This window comes from Papio anubis, chromosome 5 (assembly GCF_008728515.1).
Source record: "Papio anubis isolate 15944 chromosome 5, Panubis1.0, whole genome shotgun sequence".
Lineage (NCBI taxonomy): Eukaryota > Metazoa > Chordata > Mammalia > Primates > Cercopithecidae > Papio > Papio anubis.
The window spans coordinates 127,517,500-127,534,868 of NC_044980.1; the positions used below are offsets into that span (position 1 = coordinate 127,517,500).

Here is a 17,369-nt window from a genome sequence, read left to right on the forward strand (position 1 = left end):
AAACACATACACTTGGCCGGGCGCGGTGGCTCAAGCCTGTAATCCCAGCACTTTGGGAGGCCGAGGCGGGTGGATCACGAGGTCAGGAGATCGAGACCATCCTGGCTAACATGGTGAAACCCCGTCTCTACTAAAAACACAAAAAACTAGCCGGGCGAGGTGGCGGGCGCCTGTAGTCCCAGCTACTCAGAGGCTGAGGCAGGAGAATGGCGTGAACCCGGGAGGCGGAGCTTGCAGTGAGCCGAGATCTCGCCACCGCACTCCAGCCTAGGCGACACAGCGAGACTCCGTCTCAAAAAAAAAAAAAAAAAAAAAAAACACATACACTTTTTAAATAATTATTCATTAAGTCTTGATTTCTGTCATTTCATTTTGAACCAGGGTAATGAAGAATAAGTATAATTTAAGTCTATTCCTCTGATTTGGGTTAAAGATTATAAGCACACATTTTTCCTGATTCCATAATGAATCTAGTATCTAAAGGGTTGTAAATCATCCTTAAAGTTGTCACTTCCTTACTCCCTGAGAAGATACTAGTGGTCTTCAATTGCACATTGCACGTTTACTCTTTTGCTGCTTTTTTTTTTTTTTTTTTTCCCCAAACAGTTTCCTGCTGTTGTCCAGGCTGGAGTGTAGTAGTAGCACAATCATGGCTCACTGGAGCCTTGATTGACCTCCTGGGTTCAAGTAATCCTCCTGCCTCAGCCTCCCAAGTAACTGGGACCATTCATGCTTGGCTAATTTTTTGATTTTTTGTAGAGACAGGATCTTGCCATGTTACCCAGGCTGGTCTCGAACTGGGCTCAAGCAGTCCTCCTGCGTTGGCCTCCCAAAATGCTAGGGTTACAGGTATGAGCCATTGTGCCTGGCCTGCTTTTGTTTCTTGAAAAAAAAAAAAATCATTTAGCCAGCTGACATATGCAAAATTTTAGTTACTGTAGATCATTACCAAATTTATATTTTGAAAACAGTTATATCTATCTATTGGTGCCACTTTTTCTCTTTAACTGATAGGCATCTCCCTGATCATTTGCTTACATTTGTTGAATAATATCAAATAGAAATGAAAGTTTGTTTTGTTTTGTTTTGTTTTTGAGATATACAGTTTCACTCTGTTGCTGAGGCTGAAGTGCACTGGCATGATCTACAACCTCTGCCCCTCTGGTTCAAGCAATGCTCATGCCTCAGCCTTCTGAGTAGTGAGTAGCTGGGATTACAAACATTGCTACCATGCCCGGCTAATTTTTGTAGTTTTAGTAGAGATGGTGGTTTCACCATGTTGGCCAGGCAGGTCTCAAACTCCTGACCTCAAGCGATCTGCCCGTCTCAGCCTCCCAATGTGCTGAGATTAAAAGTGTGAGCCACTGCGGCCCACCTGAAAGTTTCTTTTTTTTTCTTTTTTTTTTTAATCTTTTTTTTTTTTTTCTGAGGCGGAGTCTCGCTCTGTCACCCAGGCTGGAGTGCAGTGGCCGGATCTCAGCTCACTGCAAGCTCCGCCTCCCGGGTTTACGCCATTCTCCTGCCTCAGCCTCCCGAGTAGCTGGGACTACAGGCGCCCGCCACCTCTCCCGGCTAGTTTTTTTTGTATTTTTTAGTAGAGACGGGGTTTCATCAGGTTAGCTAGGATGGTCTCGACCTCCTGACCTCGTGATCCGCCCGTCTCGGCCTCCCAAAGTGCTGGGATTACAGGCTTGAGCCACTGCACCCAGTGAAAGTTTCTTTTATTTGAGACAAGGTCTCACTATGTTGCCCCTGTTGGAGTGCAGTGGTGTGATCAGGGCTCACTGCAGCCTTGCCCTCCCAGGCCCAAGCAATCTTCCCACCTCAGCCTCACAAATAGCTGGAACCACAGGCATGTGCCACCACCCTTGGATAATTTTTTTTTTTTTTTTTTTTTTTTCAGAACAGAGTCCCACTCTTGCCCAGGCTGGAGTGCAGTGACGTTGATCTTGGTTTACTGCAACCTCTGTCCGCCCCCCTTGCTGGTTCAAGCGATTCTCATGCCTCAGCTTCCCGAGTAGCCGGGATTACAGATGTATGCCTCCACACCTGGCTAATTTTTTGTATTTTTAGTAGAGACAGGTTTCACCATGTTGGCCAGGCTGGTCTCGAACTCCTGGCCTCAAGTGATCTACCCACCTTGGCCTTCCATAGTACTGGGATTACAAGCGAGATTACTACTATTACATTTGAGGCTGGGATTACTGTGCCTGGCTTGGGAATTGAAGTTTCTTAGTGTTTGGAATAGTTTAAAACGTTTTTTATTTAGAAATTTCTGGGTTTTCAAATGTATATGGATTGGCCGGGCACCATGACTCATGCCTGTAATGCCAACACTTTGGGAGGCGGAGGCGGGTGGATCACTTGAGGTCAGGAGTTTGAGACCAGCCTGGCCAACATGGTGAAACCCTGTCTCTACTGAAAAAAAAAAAAATACAAAAAATTAGCCAGGAGTGGTGGCGGGCGTGTCTGTAATCCTAGCTACTTGAGAGGCTGAGGCATGAGAATCACTTGAACCCGGGAGGCAGAGGTTGCAGTGAACTGAGATCGTGCCACTGCACTCCAGCCTGGGCAACAGAGTAAGACTCTGTCTCAAGAGAAAAAAAAAAAAAAGGGGTATATGGATTAAAACTAGAGTGACAAGGATGGTTGTTTAGAGGTGACAACTTGACTATATTACCTAGTAGTTTTTTTAGTTCAATTAGTTGTGTAAATGGATATGTGTCATCACAGTTGGCACTAAAAACAGCAAGAGGGTTATAAGATATTCAATACTGGGTTAGTAAGTCAAGTCACAGTCAAAATCTGCTGCTTTGGAAGACAGGTTAGTTTACTAAAAGTGATGTATTGGAACACAGACTATAGTCATTTCTTTTACCTGTCTGATAGATAAAACCTTCCAGCCAGGCGTGGTGGCTCATGCCTGTAATCCCAGCATTTTGGGAGTCCGAGGCAGGCGGGGAGATCACTTGAGGTTGGGAGTTTGTGACCAGCCTGACCAACGTGAGGAAACCCCGTCTCTAATAAAAACAAAATTAGCTGGGCGTGGTGGCGCATGCCTGTAATCCCAGCTACTTGGGAGGCTGAGGCAGGAGAATTGCTTGAACCCGGGAGGCGGAGGTTGCAGTGAGCCAAGGTCATGCCATTGCACTCCAGCCTGGGCAACAAGAGTGAAACTCTGTCTCAAAAAAAAAGAAAAAAAAAAAAAACCTTCCTCCAGTACAGACTTGATGTGAATTTAAACATATTGTAGTGGAGTGGGGGTGGTGCACACCTGTAATCCCAGCACTTTGGGAGGCCAAGGGAGACAGATTGCTTGAGTCCAGGGGTCCAGGAGTTTGAGACCAGCCTGGGCAACATGGCAAAACCCTCTCTGTGAAAAACACAAAAGTTAGCTGGCGGGGTGGTGTGTGCCTGTAGTCTCAGCTACTAGCTACTTGGGAGGCTGAGGCACAAGAATTACTTGAACCTGGGAGGAGGTTGCAGTGAACCGAGATCACACTACTGTACTCCAGCCTGGGCAACAGAACAAGGCCCTGTCTCAAAAAATATATATATATATATTATATTACTGCTAGCCAACATGAATATTATATAGTACTATAAATATTTAACTGTACATAGCACATACAAATACATAAGTACAACCAATATATATTTTATATAGTTATAATATATATGTATATAAGAAATATTTAAGCCAGTTAGAATTGTCATGTTAATGTGTCCTCTTAAAGGGGAGTTGGATGCGGCCGGGCGTGGTGGCTCAAGCCTGTAATCCCACCACTTTGGGAGGCCGAGACGGGCGGATCACGAGGTCAGGAGATCGAGACCATCCTGGCTAACATGGTGAAACCCCGTCTCTACTAAAAATACAAAAAACTAGCCGGGAGAGGTGGCGGGCGCCTGTAGTCCCAGCTACTCGGGAGGCTGAGGCAGGAGAATGGCGTAAACCCGGGAGGCGGAGCTTGCAGTGAGCTGAGATCTGGCCACTGCACTCCAGCCTGGGCGACAGAGCGAGACTCCGTCTCAAAAAAAAAAAAAAAGGGGGAGTTGGAAATAAAGTATCTTGAAGAGAGCTCTGGCCTAAGTGTCAGATCTCTGGACTCTAGTCCTAGGTTAGATTCCAACAAGCTTAGTGATCTAGGACTAAATATGTTTCCTGAGTCTCAGTTTTGTTACTTAAAATCAAGAAGTTTGAGTTTGTGATTTTAAAAATCTGTAACATTAGCCGGGCGCGGTGGCTCAAGCCTGTAATCTCAGCACTTTGGGAGGCGGAGATGGGCGGATCACGAGGTCAGGAGATCGAGACCATCCTGGCTAACACGGTGAAACCCTGTCTCTACTAAAAATACAAAAAACTAGCCGGGCGAGGTGGCGGCGCCTGTAGTCCCAGCTACTCGGGAGGCTGAGGCAGGAGGAGATAAGTAAACCGGAGTAGACTTGCAGTGAGCTGAGATCTGGCCACTGCACTCAGCTTTCGGTGACAGAACCAGACTCGTCCTGGGTTCTGTCCCGTGATTCTTTTTATTATCTTTTTATTATTATTTTTGAGACCGAGTCTCACACTCTATTTACCTGAGCTGGGGTGCAATGGTGCGATCTTAGCTCAATCATTGTCTCGGGTTCAAGTGATCCTGTGCCTGCAGGCCGGCTGGGATGTACGCACCACCACCTCAATAATTTTGTATTTTGGACCAGGATTTCACCATGTTGGCCAGGCTGGTCTTGAACTCCTGCCTTCACGTGATCCACCCGCCTCAGCCTCCCAAAGTGCTAGGATAACAGTCATGAGCCACTGTGCCCGACCCTAATCCTGTGATTCTAAACAATATTCAAATTGTGTTAATTTCAGAAATTAAGGACTTATTTCCATTCACTTCTGCATGGCCTCATGCAGTTCCATGGCTTCAAATACTGTGTATTATATATATATTCTATAAAATGTTGAGGACCCATATCTCTCCCACCTCTATTTGTAGCTGTTATTTCCTAGACGTCTAGTAGGCACTTCAAATATCACATGACTGAAACAAAATCAATGATTTTCTATTTCCTCCACCAAATCTGTTGCTCTCATACCTTTCTCATCTCCACAAATTCACCACAGTCCACAATAGCTCTTTTGAAAACCTGGCAGTCATCTTTTATTCCTTCCTTTCCCTCATAGCTCACATCCAGTTTATCTATTGGCGCTTTGAGAGCTGCTTCCAGAATACACCCAGAATCTGGTCATTTCTCAGTCTCCACTGTTTAAGCCACTGGTGGTTTCCTATGGCTTTTAGGCTGAAATTCACATTCCCTACCTGCAGCCCACATCCAAACGATTTACAAGGGGATTCCTAACCCTCCTTGGTGTCCATCCTGTCACTCATTAATTAGCTCAGGCCTTCTTACCTTTGGCATGGACTGCCAGACCCTCCGTCTCTATCCCTCTTCAATGTTTCTCACAGCTACCACAGGTGGGCAGCAAGCCATGGTGGAGGGGGGGCAGGGGGAGCATAAACTCATCTTGGAGTGTCACTCGTTGGTTTGCTTTTTTTTTTTTAAATCAACTATGTTGAGGTAAAATTTACATACAATAAGTCATGTACAGTTAAAGGGAACAGTTCAGTGAATTTTTTAAAAATGTGTAAATCTATTCAATGACCACCAAAATCAAGATAACAGAACGTTTCCATCATCTTTAGGTGTAAGAAAGTAAAATAGTACAGAGGCAAGTAAAGTAAAAATGTGAGCCTTTCTCCAACTCCATTATAGCTTCCCGCAAAAACAACTCAACATTTCTGTGTGTGTTCCATGAGACTAGTCATTCACAATACATATACAGTTTTTGGTGCCCAAACTCTTGAATAATGTTCTCAATCTTGACTGTACTTCAGAATTACCTGGGAAGCTTAAAAATTCCTAATGCACAAGAAGCACTCCAGGCCAATTAAATCAGAACATAGGGGTGGAACCCAGGCTTCTATTTTATTTATTAATATTTTAGAGATGAGATTTCTCTCTGCTATCCAGGTTGGAGGGATCATAGCTCACTGCAGCCTCAAACTCCTGGGCTCCAGTAATCTTGCCTCAGCCTCCCCAGCTCAAATGATCCTCCCACCTCAGCCTCCCCAGTAGCTAGAACCACAGGCGTGCCAGCACACCTGGCTAATTATTTTGCTTATTTTCTGTAGAGGGTCTCACTAAGTTGCACAGGTTGGTCTTGAACTCCTGGGGTCAAGCCATCCTCCTGCCTCGGCCTCCCAAGGAGCTGGGACTATAGGCATGAGCCACCATGCGTGGCCCTTTTTTGTGTTTTTTATTTTATTTTAAGCTTCCCAGAGAGAGAATGTTGAGAACTAATCTTTCACCAAAGTATTTTTAGCTCTTTGTTCTCTGCTAGGTTAACACCTACTCGGTCTTCAAATCTCACCTCAAAGTTCACTTCCCCAGGAAACGTTTTTTCTGAATCCCTCTCCAATGGTGGACTCTCCTTGCCGTATTACATCAGCTTGTGTTTTTAGTCAAGTCTGTCATTATTATTATTTTCTTTTTTTTTTTTTTTTTTGAGACGGAGTCTCGCTCTGTCGCCCAGGCTGGAGTGCAGTGGCCGGATCTCAGCTCACTGCAAGCTCCGCCTCCCGGGTTTACGCCATTCTCCTGCCTCAGCCTCCTGAGTAGCTGGGACTACAGGTGCCCGCCACCTCGCCCGGCTAGTTTTTTGTATTTTTTTTAGTAGAGACGGGGTTTCACCGTGTTAGCCAGGATGGTCTCGATCTCCTGACCTCGTGATCCGCCCGTCTCGGCCTCCCAAAGTGCTGGGATTACAGGCTTGAGCCACCGCGCCCGGCCCATTATTATTATTTTCTTTCCAGAGACGGGGGCTACGTTGCCCAGGTCTTGAATTCCTGGGCTCAAGCTACCCTCCCGCCTCAGCCTCCCAAAGTGCTGGGATTTCAGGCGTGAGCCACTGCGCTGGCTTAGTCATCTCTATTTCCCCCGCTACACTGAGCTACCCAGGATCTAGCAGAAGCCTGGAATATGACAACACATAAATGAGAGAATGTACACATGAATAAAGAGCGTGTATGGAGAAAGTTGCCGCATTATGTAGCGCAAATTAAGGCAGACATCAGCCTGCCCAAGACGCCTCTTTGGCTCTGGCGCGAAACATCCTCCCGGGCCGGCAAGGCTGAGTCGCTACGCTCCATCGCACTAATCAGCCGGGCGCTGGGGCGGGGAAGTCGGGGCCAAGCCATTATCTTTCGAGGAGGCCGGCGCTGTGCGCCCTCCAGTCGAGCGGGGGCGCTGTGGAAGAGCGGCAGCTTCCGGTCGGCTTTTCTCTTCCTTCGGCTGCCGGCGCCAGCACGTCCTGTTTTCGTTGGCCGCGTTGGGATGGCCGCCGCCGGTGTAGCTGTCGCTAGTGCTTAGCGCGGATCTTTGCCGGGCGCTGAGGGCAGCGCAGTCTCCTTGTTTGTCCCGTTCGCCTGCGGGTGGTACTCAAGGGCACCAGCATTCCCGCGGTCGGCAGCATGGGTCGGGAGTCACGGTGAGGCAGAGCACCGAGCGGGCTAGCGGGCGAACGGCTTCTTGGGGTCGTGAGAAGAGGCGGGAGTTGAGGTGGCCGCCCGGCCAGGCCTGGCGCGGCCCCACGTGCGGCCAACGCTGCCCCGCGGGCATTGGAAGGGCTGGGGGACCTCGGCTGAGGGAATGGTTGTGCTTGGGCCAGCGACGGCTTCTCCTGGACTACTATCAGAAGGTTCGAACCCCTGGAGCGGGAACAACCCTCCAGGACGTTAGTGATTGGGCACCACATCCCGCCACTTCAAGGGAGCCTGCTCTGATTACTTCAGTTAGAAGTAATCCCAGTTGGATTGCTTATTACTTCGCATTTCCAACGTTTCCTCGACTCCCATCATTCTGTATTTTAGTTCTTTGTGCGCTTATGGTCTTTTCCCAAGTTACATGAAAGTAGCTTGTGGGCAGACATTTTTACCGCATCGACAGCACTGTACACGACTAGGCTTTTACTGGGCTACGATAAATACTTGTTGCGTGGACATTTACTTCGCAAATAGATTTCGTATTTCTTTGTTACCTGCTTTTCTGTCCTTTGAAGTTATGGACTGTGAACTCTTACTAGAACTATGAGATCTCATCACAACTTTAGATTGTTGATAGATTGTTAGGAACCTTGAGAATTTTATGTTAAAAATGACTATTTGCTATGTATTTAGCAATGACTGAGAGATATTTTATGTCTAGGAACAATGAAGGCTTTTGTTTTTAATGCTAACAGTTCTTTGTTGAGGTAAAATTAACAGTCAGGGAAATGGACAAAACGTAAGGGTAAAACTTGATGAAATTTAGCAAGTATGTAAACCGTGTAATCATCACCTGGATGAAGATAAAGAATATTTCTTTAACTACAGAAAATTCCTGTAACGGTGTTTTAAATCTCTTGAAGGCTGCCCAGCCCAGAAATCTGGAAGTGATATTTATTTGACTCATTTTTTCTCTCTCACTACCCACAGCCTGTTAGTTTCTACATCCTTTCCCCATTCTGGCTGTCCCTGACTTAATTGAGGCCCTAATTGTTTATTGTCCAGACTACTACACCTGTTTTAAATTGATTATTCTCTGAATTGATTGTCTTCCTTTGTTGCTCTCCTAATTGTTAGATCCCTCACACTACAGCCAGAGTGCCACTTCTGAAGTAGAGATAAGAACATGTCATGCCCCTGACTTAGTCTCCATTGGTTCCTACTGCTTCCAAGATGAAATTTAAACTCTATGACAGCCTTCAAGGCCCTTCACAAGAAGATGCATTCTAGCCCTTCAGCCTTCTCCTTTATCTCTCTGCTATGCATGGCCTGTGCTCTAGGTTTGTTCAGGGAATCATGAAAGGCCCAGAGGTGGGAAGGCTCAGGGTGTTAGAGAAATAGCTAAAAAGCCCAATTTTTCTACATATGTGGGTTTCATGAAGGGTTTTTTATCTTTTTTGAGAAGTAGGAGGTGGGTCCTGAATAGGACTTGGGTCCAGAAGGTGGGTGGATTGTAGATTTTGAAGATAGCAATTTGTTTGTGAACCTTTGAAGATTTTGAGTAAAAAGGGTGTAACAGAGTCAGAATTCTCCTTAGCAGCAATGAGTAAGATTTAATGGAAAAGGGAATAGAAACAGAAAGACCACAGTCTTTAAGAATCTCCTAGGTAGATAAGTCTGATATAGAATAGTGATAGTTGGAACTCTGTGGAGGTGATATAATGTGAAGGGAATTACAGAGGTGAAATTGGTATTACTTGGTGTTTTTTTGTTTTTGTTTTTGAGACAGGGACTTGCTCTGTCGCCCAGGCTGGAGTGCATTGAAACAATCTTGGCTCACTGCAACCTATGTTTCCTAGGTTCAAGAGATCCTCCTACCTCAGCCTCCCGAGTAGCTGGAACTACAAGCGTGTGTCACCACACTCTGCTAATTTTTGTATTTTTTTGTAGAGACAGGGTTTCACCATGTTGCCCAGGCTGGTCTCAACTCCTGAGCTCAAGCTCTCTGCCCACCTCGGCCTCCCAAAGTGCTGGGATTACAGGCATGAGCTGCTGTGCTCAGCCATTTGGTGTTTTATTTATTGTATCGAATGAGAGCAAGAGAAAAATATTTACAACTAATGTTTTGAGCCTAGTGACCAGAAGTTGGTATGATTAATGGTTTGGGGAGGGAAGCGTAACAAGTTTGGGTTTCTACAAGTTGAACTTGAGGTGCTTGAAAGATAATTAGGTGCACTCATCTCCTAGTGATCTTATTTATATAGCTTTAAATAAATAGCCTTTGTACACTGATGGCTGTCCAGTTTATATTTCTAGAGAAACCTCTTCCTTGAACTCCAGGCTAATATTTCAACTACATACTATATATCTCCACTTGGATACCTAATATTCTGATCCACCTTCTCCCTGGATCTATTTCTCCCTCAGCCTTCCCATCTTAGTAAATGGCAACTGAGTGATTTCTCTCTTGCTGTCACACTTGACATTTAATTCATCATTAAATCCCATCAGTGCTAGCTTCAAGATATCCAGATTTTGATATTTCTCAAAATCTTTCCACCTTCCATTTTGATCTATGCCACCACTATTTCGTGCCTGGATGATTGCTGTAGTGCTGGTGTTTGCTAATCCTACCTATTCTCCTTTTGTCCTTGCCTCCCTTTGTTCGGTTTGTTCTTCTCTCAGCAGCCAGAAAAAGACTTTAAAAACATTAGGCCAGGTGCAGTGGCTCATGCCCCAACCCGTGTTATTTGGGACATATCATGAGACTGCTGTTCAAGAGCCCAAGACCATCCTGGACAGCACAGCAAGATTCCCACTCTACAAAAAAAAAAAAAAGGTGGGCATAGTGGCACACACTTTTATGCTTTTGGTGCCAGCTACTTGGGAGGCTGAGGTGGGAGGATGCTTGAGGTCGAGATTGGTTATAATCCTGGACGAACATGGTGAGACACCTTCTACAAAAGGTGGGTGTGGTGGTGTGTGCCTTAGTCCTCAGCTTACCTGGAGGTGGTTGAGGTGGAGCATCATAGGGCCTTAGGAGGTCGGGTTATAGTGAGTGGGCACCTGAATGGCGATGCAGCCTGGGTGACAGAGCGAGATCTTGTCTGTCACCCAGGCTGGAATGAAATAAACAGCAAACAAAATGAAAAGAAATAAATAAAATAAAAAATAAAAGGCTGCATGTGGCTCGGTCTGTAATCCCACCTCCCGGGAGGCTGAGGCGGGGATCACTTGAAGTCAGGAGTTCTCCAGACCAGCCTGACTAACGCGGGGTGAAACTGCCTCACTAAAAAATACAAAAGTGGCCGTGGTGGTGGCCTGTAATCCCAGCTGCTTGGGAGGCTGAGGCAGGAGGATCGCTTTGAACCCGGGAGGCAGAGGTTGCAAGTGAACTGAGATAGCCACCATCTGCCCACATCAGATTTCTTGCCTAAAAACAAAACAAAAAAATAAACACCATTGAGTGTGGTGACGCCTGCCTGTAGTTCCACCTCTTCCTGGGACAAATGGTGCAGGACGCTTGAGCCCTGAGGGTTGGGCTGGCAGTGAGCTTCGTAATCATACCATACTTTACTCTCCATCCTGCTAATGAGCTGGCCTGTTTTTGAGAGGAGTCTGCCTGTCGCCGGTGGTGCCGGATTCGCTTCACTGGCACCGGGCCTCCGGTTCACGCTTACTGCCTCAGCTCCCAAGTAGTTGACGACAGGCACTCGCCACCACGCTGCCAGTTTTGTGGCGCTTTTTAGAGACGGGTTTTCTATCAGTTAGGTGCCAGGATGGTTCGGGATCTCCTGACCTCGCGGGATCCACCCGCCCCGCCTCCCAAAGTGCTGGGATTACAGGCTTGAGCCACCGCCCGCCAGAGCGGGCCTGTTTTAAAAATGGGGCTGCCGGTGTGGTGGCTCACGCTGTAATCCCACACTTTGGGAGGTCAGGACGGCGATCATGAGGTCAGGAGATCGAGACCATCCACAACACGGTGAAACCCCGCCTCTACTAAAAATACAAAAACGAAGCTGGTGAGGTGCTGCAACCCAGCTACCGAGGCTGAGGCAGGAGAATGGCTGAACCCGGAGAGGCGGAGTTGCAGCATTGAGATCCCGCCACTGCACTCTGGTGACCGACAGAGCAAGATCATCCAAAAAAATAAAATAGCAACAAACAAAAACATTATCAAGGCTGTGGCCACCTTCTGCTTAAAGTCTTCCAGTAGATTTTCATCGTGGTGTAAGAGATAGAGTCCTTCTATAATGGCCAGTAAGGCCTTCCAGGTTTGGCTTGCCTGCTGTTTTTCTGACCTCATCTTATGGCACACTCTGTTACTCTTTTAACACTAGCCGCAACTGGCATCCTTGCTGTTCCTTGAACGCACCAGTCAAGCTTCCTCTTTAGGGACTTTGCATTTGTTCCTTTTGCATGGAAAATTCCCTGTGTATGTACATGGCTCCTTTATTTCCTCCAAGCCTCTGTAACAAATGTCATATTTATATTGTATATAAACCTATTTTATACAGTGTTTGTTTCTTCACTTGTCTGCCGTCTTTTCCTTTACCAGAATGTAAGCTGCCTGGAGCTCAAAGGCAGGAGCTTGGTTTGTTTTGTTCACTGTCCTTGCCTTTCTTTCTTTTTTTTTTTTGAGACGGAGTCTGGCTCTGTCGCCCAGGCTGGAGTGCAGTGGCCGGATCTCAGCTCACTGCAAGCTACGCCTCCCGGGTTCACGCCATTCTCCTGCCTCAGCCTCCCGAGTAGCTGGGACTACAGGCGCCCGCCGCCTCGCCCGGCTAGTTTTTTGTATTTTTTAGTAGAGACGGGGTTTCACCGTGTTAGCCAGGATGGTCTCGATCTCCTGACCTCGTGATCCGCCCGTCTCGGCCTCCCAAAGTGCTGGGATTACAGGCTTGAGCCACTGCGCCCGGCCTACCTTGCCTCTCTTTCAAGACAGATTTTCCATCTCTACGTGTGCCTGTGCTGAAGCAGAAGGGTTCATTTTTTTCCCTCATAATTTTAGAAAAATTCATAAAAAGTTCTGTGAGTGTTAAATTTGTCTGCTGAAATTATTTTTAGAAAAAATGTAATGAAATATAATAGAAGCTAACGGTGTTTGCTGACCTAAATCTTTGACTTACTGTTCTAGCCATTATCGAAAACGATCGGCATCACGGGGTCGCTCTGGAAGTCGGTCTAGAAGTCGCTCACCCTCAGACAAAAGAAGTAAACGTGGAGATGACAGGCGATCTAGAAGCAGAGATAGAGATAGGAGGAGAGAGAGGTCTCGTAGCAGGGATAAAAGAAGATCTCGGTCAAGGGACAGGAAGCGTCTGAGGTAAGACATTAATTAATTTCCGAAGAACTAGTGATAAATTGGGCCGTCTCAGCTATAGCAGGCTTCTTCAAAAGTGTGTTTTCAACGCCCTTTTCTTTATCCCCAACTTGCTTGATTAGACCCAGAGGGCTGTGCCTACAAAGACTCTATCAAACAGTGTTTTATTTTATATTTTTTACATCTTTTTTGAGACAGAGCCTCACTCTGTTGCCCAGACTGGAGTGCAGTGGTATGATCTCAGCTCACTGCAACCTCTACTTCCCGGGTTCCAGTGATTCTCATGCCTAAGCCTCCCAAGTAGCTGTGATTGCCGATGTGCACCACCACGACTGGCTGATTTTTGTGTTTTTAGAAGAGACGGTGTTTTGCCATGTTGGCCAGGATGCTCTTGATCTCCTGGCCTCATGTGATCCTCCCACCCTGGCCTCCCAAAGTGCTGAGATTACATGTGTGAGCCACCGCGTCCAGCCATCAAACAGTATTTTTAGTTTGGAGACTTTAGGCTGTATTTCCTGTAACCCAAAGATATCCCTTGAAGCCCTCCGAGGGATGTACAAAATGAAGTAAAAAGTAAAGTACTAAGTTATATGCAAGGGGGTTCTATTCCAGTTCTGCTCCAGGAGAGCTGACCAAGGTGTTAATTTTGCTTTCCTTTTTTTTTTTGCCACCCTTGTGGAAATTTGTAAAATTTCCTTCCTCTCTCCCTCCTTCCCTCCCTCCCTTCCTCCATCCCTCTCGCCCTATCTCCTTCCCTTCCTCTCCCTCCCTCCTTTCTCCCTCTCTCTCTCTTTCTCTTCTTCCATTTGCTGAACAGTGTGTTTAGAGCAGCCTCTAAAGCAGACAGAAAAAGGAAACAAAGCAGACTCTCTCCAAGCCTCTTAAACTATTTTAATGAGCTGTCATAGATTTAAACTAAAGAGCGCCTTAATCTTTATTTATTTATTTATTTATTTATTTATTTTGAGACAGAGTCTCACTTTGTCACCCAGTCTGGAGTGCAGTGGCGCGATCTTGGCTCACTGCAACCTCTGCCTGCCCGGTTCAAGTGATTCTCGTGCCTCAGCCTCTTGAGTAGCTGGGATTATATGCATGCTCCATGACGCCCAGATAATTTTTGTATTTTTAATAGTGGCAAAGTTGGCCAAGCATGGTGGCTTACGTCTGTAATCTCAGCCCTTTGGGAGGCTGAGGTGGGTGAATCACAAGGTCAGGAGTTTGAGACCAGCCTGGCCAACATGGTGAAACCCTGTCTCTACTGGAAAAAAAAAAAAAAGAGTTAGCCAGGTGTGGTGGTGCATGCCTGTAATCCCAGCTACTTGGGGAGGCTGAGGCAGGAGAATCACTTGAACCCCGTGGGAGTGGAGTTGCGGTGAGCAGAGATCGTGCCATTCATTGCACTCTAACCTGGGCAACAAAAGCAAAATTCTGTCTCAAAAAAAAAAAAAAAAAAATTAGTCGGCATGTTGGTGCATGCCTGTATTCCCAGCCGCTCGGAAGACTGAGGCAGGATACTTGCTTGAACCCGGGAAGCGGAGGTTGCAGTGAGCCGAGATGGTGCCACCGTACTCCAGCCTGGGTGACAGATCAGGACTCCATCTTGTAACAGAAAAATAGAAAGTAATCTTCTGTACACACCACACCCAGCCAATTAAAAACAGCTTTTCATAGAGATGGGGATCTTAACTGTGTTGCTAGTGGCCTCCCAAAAGGTTGGGACTACAGGTATGAGATACCATACCTTGCCCAGTTTCTCATTAAAATAGGAAAGCAAGACAAGGTTGTGTTGTGAGTGGATCACAGAAAGAATTTAACTTCATCCTTTTCAGACATTGGAGTACATTGGTATTACATAGGATTCAAGGAAAAAATTCTCACGTGACAATGTGGGTAGTGCTAACTAATTCATTTTCACATTTTGTGGTCCTAGGACAATTTCACACAATTCAAGTACTTAAGTGAAAATGGTTATTTAACATTTGGTCTTTGACTTTTTGGTGTGAAAGTAGAATCATAAGATTTTAGAGCAAGAAGGATTTCAAAGATGTCAAGTGAAGTCTCCATATTTTATAGATGATGAAACTGAGACCCAGAAAGTTGGAGATCTGACCTGTATCATGTCATTAGTTACCAGGAGTAGCAGGATAGAAATTCTTGCCTCTTCATCTTCAGATCAGTGATCTTTTAGTAGCCCCATTATGCCTATCCTTATACTTAGGTTTAGGCTATCTGAAACTAGGTATTCTATCTTAGACCATCAATTTTAAATCGATGTTAATTACAGATTTATTATGTTTTTTCACAAACATCTTTATGAAATTAGTATTCTCTGGCCTGGCATGGTGGCTCATGCCTGTAATCCCAGCACTTAGGGAGGCTGAGGCAGGCAGATCACCTGAGGTTGGGAGTTCGAGACCAGCCTGACCAACATAGAGAAAGCCCATCTCTAAAAATACAAAATTGGCTGGACATGGTGGCACATGCCTGTAATCCCAGCTACTCAGGAGGCTGAGGCAGGAGAATCGCTTTAACCCAGGAGACAGAGGTTGTGGCGAGCTGAGATCGTGCCATTGCACTCCAGCCTGGGCAACAAGAGTGAAACTCTGTCTCAAAAAAAAAAAAAAAAAATTAGCCTGGCATGGTGGTGCAGATCTGTAATCCCAGCTACTGGGGAGACTGAGGCAGGAGAATCACTTGAACCTGGAAGGCAGAGGTTGCAGTGAGCTGCAATTGTGCCACTGCACTCCAGCCTGGGTGACAGAACTGAGACATTGTCTTAAAAAAAAAAAAAAATTAGTATTCTCATTTCTTTCATTGAGCACTTGTAAGACCTGGCTTTACTTCATTGAGATCTCTGCCTTTAATGATGGTAGTAATTAAGATTCTTTCAATGTGGGACAGAATCCTGATCTGAAATAGTAACTCCATTTGGTCATAGAATAAATGAAAAGTGTTCCCCTTTCAGACGTTCCAGAAGTAGAGAGAGAGACAGAAGCCGAGAGCGAAGAAGATCTCGAAGTAGAGACAGGAGACGCTCAAGGAGTAGAAGCCGGGGCCGGCGATCCCGATCCTCCAGTCCTGGCAATAAAAGCAAGAAAATTGAGAATAGGTAATGTTATCATTGGGCTGCATCTATAATGCAGATTGAGGACTGCTTCCCTTCTCTGCGCCTTTCTTTTTTTTCCTTTAAATTTATTTTTGTAGAGAATTAACTGTATTTGGCTCCTACCATGAACTGTTGGCAATGTTTTATTTTAATCGGTTATAATGTTTGTAATTCAGCTGGAAAATACTAGATTCTGTCAGTTTTAACAGTCAATACATTGTATTCTTATTTAATACATACTATTGATCGGAAATGTATTTTACAGACATCTTTGTAGAAACTCTGTCATTTTCTTTTCAGACAAGGTCTCACTCTGTTGCCCAGGCTGGAGTGAAGTGGCAAGAACATAGCTCACTAACCTCAAACTTGTAGACTCAAGCGATCCTCTCACCTAGGCCTCCAAAAGTCCTGGGATTATAGGTGTGAGCCACTCTGCCCATTCTGGAAGTTCTATATCAGTTAAAAACAAAATATAAATTCAGAAAAAGTGAGCAAAATATAAACATACAGTTTATTATGATTGGGCGCGGTGGCTCATTCCTGTAATCCCAGCACTTGGGGAGGTCGAGGCAGGCAGATCACGAGATTAGGAGGTTGAGACCAGCCTGGCCAACATGGTAAAACCCCATCTCTACTAAAAATACAAAAATCAGCTGGGCATGGTGGCACATGCCTGTAATCCCAGCTACTTGGGAGGCTGAGGTGGGAGAAATGCTTGAACCAGGAGGCGGAGGTTGCAGTGAGCTGAGATGATGGCACCATTGCACTCTAGCTCTGGGCAACAGAGTGAGACTCTGTCTCAGAAAAAAAAAACAACCAAAAAAACATGTAGTTTATTAAGTAATTATAAAACAAATATCATATGCCCACCATCAAAGTCAAGAAATAAAACATTGTCAGTATCCCGTAAGTCCTCCATTTATCTTCTCTGACCTAACTCTCTACCTGCGAGGTGAAACCACTGCTGACTTTTGTGCTAGTAATTTTCTTCATTTCCTTATAGTTTTACAACTGCGTTTGCATCTGGAAAAAAAATTTAGATTTATGTTTTCTTTTTATCTTTACATGAATGGAGTCATGTGTTCATATGTGTCTTTGCTCAACATTGTTTGAGATTCACATGTTACAGCAGTAGTTCATTTTCGTTGCTGAGTAGTATTCTGTGGTATAAATATCCCATAATTTATCCATTCTACTGAAAATGGATGTTTTAACCTTTGGGCTATTAGCTTTTGTGTGTGTATCTCTTGGTATATATGCACATACCTTTTTCCTAGTGTGCATTTCTAGAAGTGAAAGTGCTTGGTTGTAGAATAAACATAGCTTTATTTTTAGTAGTTAATCTCAAATTGCTTTTCAAAGAGTTTGTACTAATGATACTTGTACTATCAGTGGGTGAGAATGCTGTTAT

The 17,369-nt window shown here is 45.3% G+C and overlaps 1 protein-coding gene across 2 annotated transcripts in view; it reads left to right on the plus strand.

Annotated features, from left to right (window-relative positions):
• The first annotated feature begins 7,309 nt into the window (after positions 1-7,309).
• Positions 7,310-17,369, plus strand: part of DDX46 (DEAD-box helicase 46) — an 83,326-nt gene continuing 73,266 nt past the window's right edge. For both annotated transcript variants that reach the window (XM_031666468.1, XM_031666469.1), the window contains exons 1-3: positions 7,310-7,534; positions 12,667-12,855; positions 15,818-15,961. In XM_031666468.1, the coding sequence (XP_031522328.1) occupies positions 7,518-7,534; positions 12,667-12,855; positions 15,818-15,961 (350 nt within the window). In that variant the 5' untranslated portion in view covers positions 7,310-7,517. The remainder of the gene's footprint in view (positions 7,535-12,666; positions 12,856-15,817; positions 15,962-17,369) is intronic.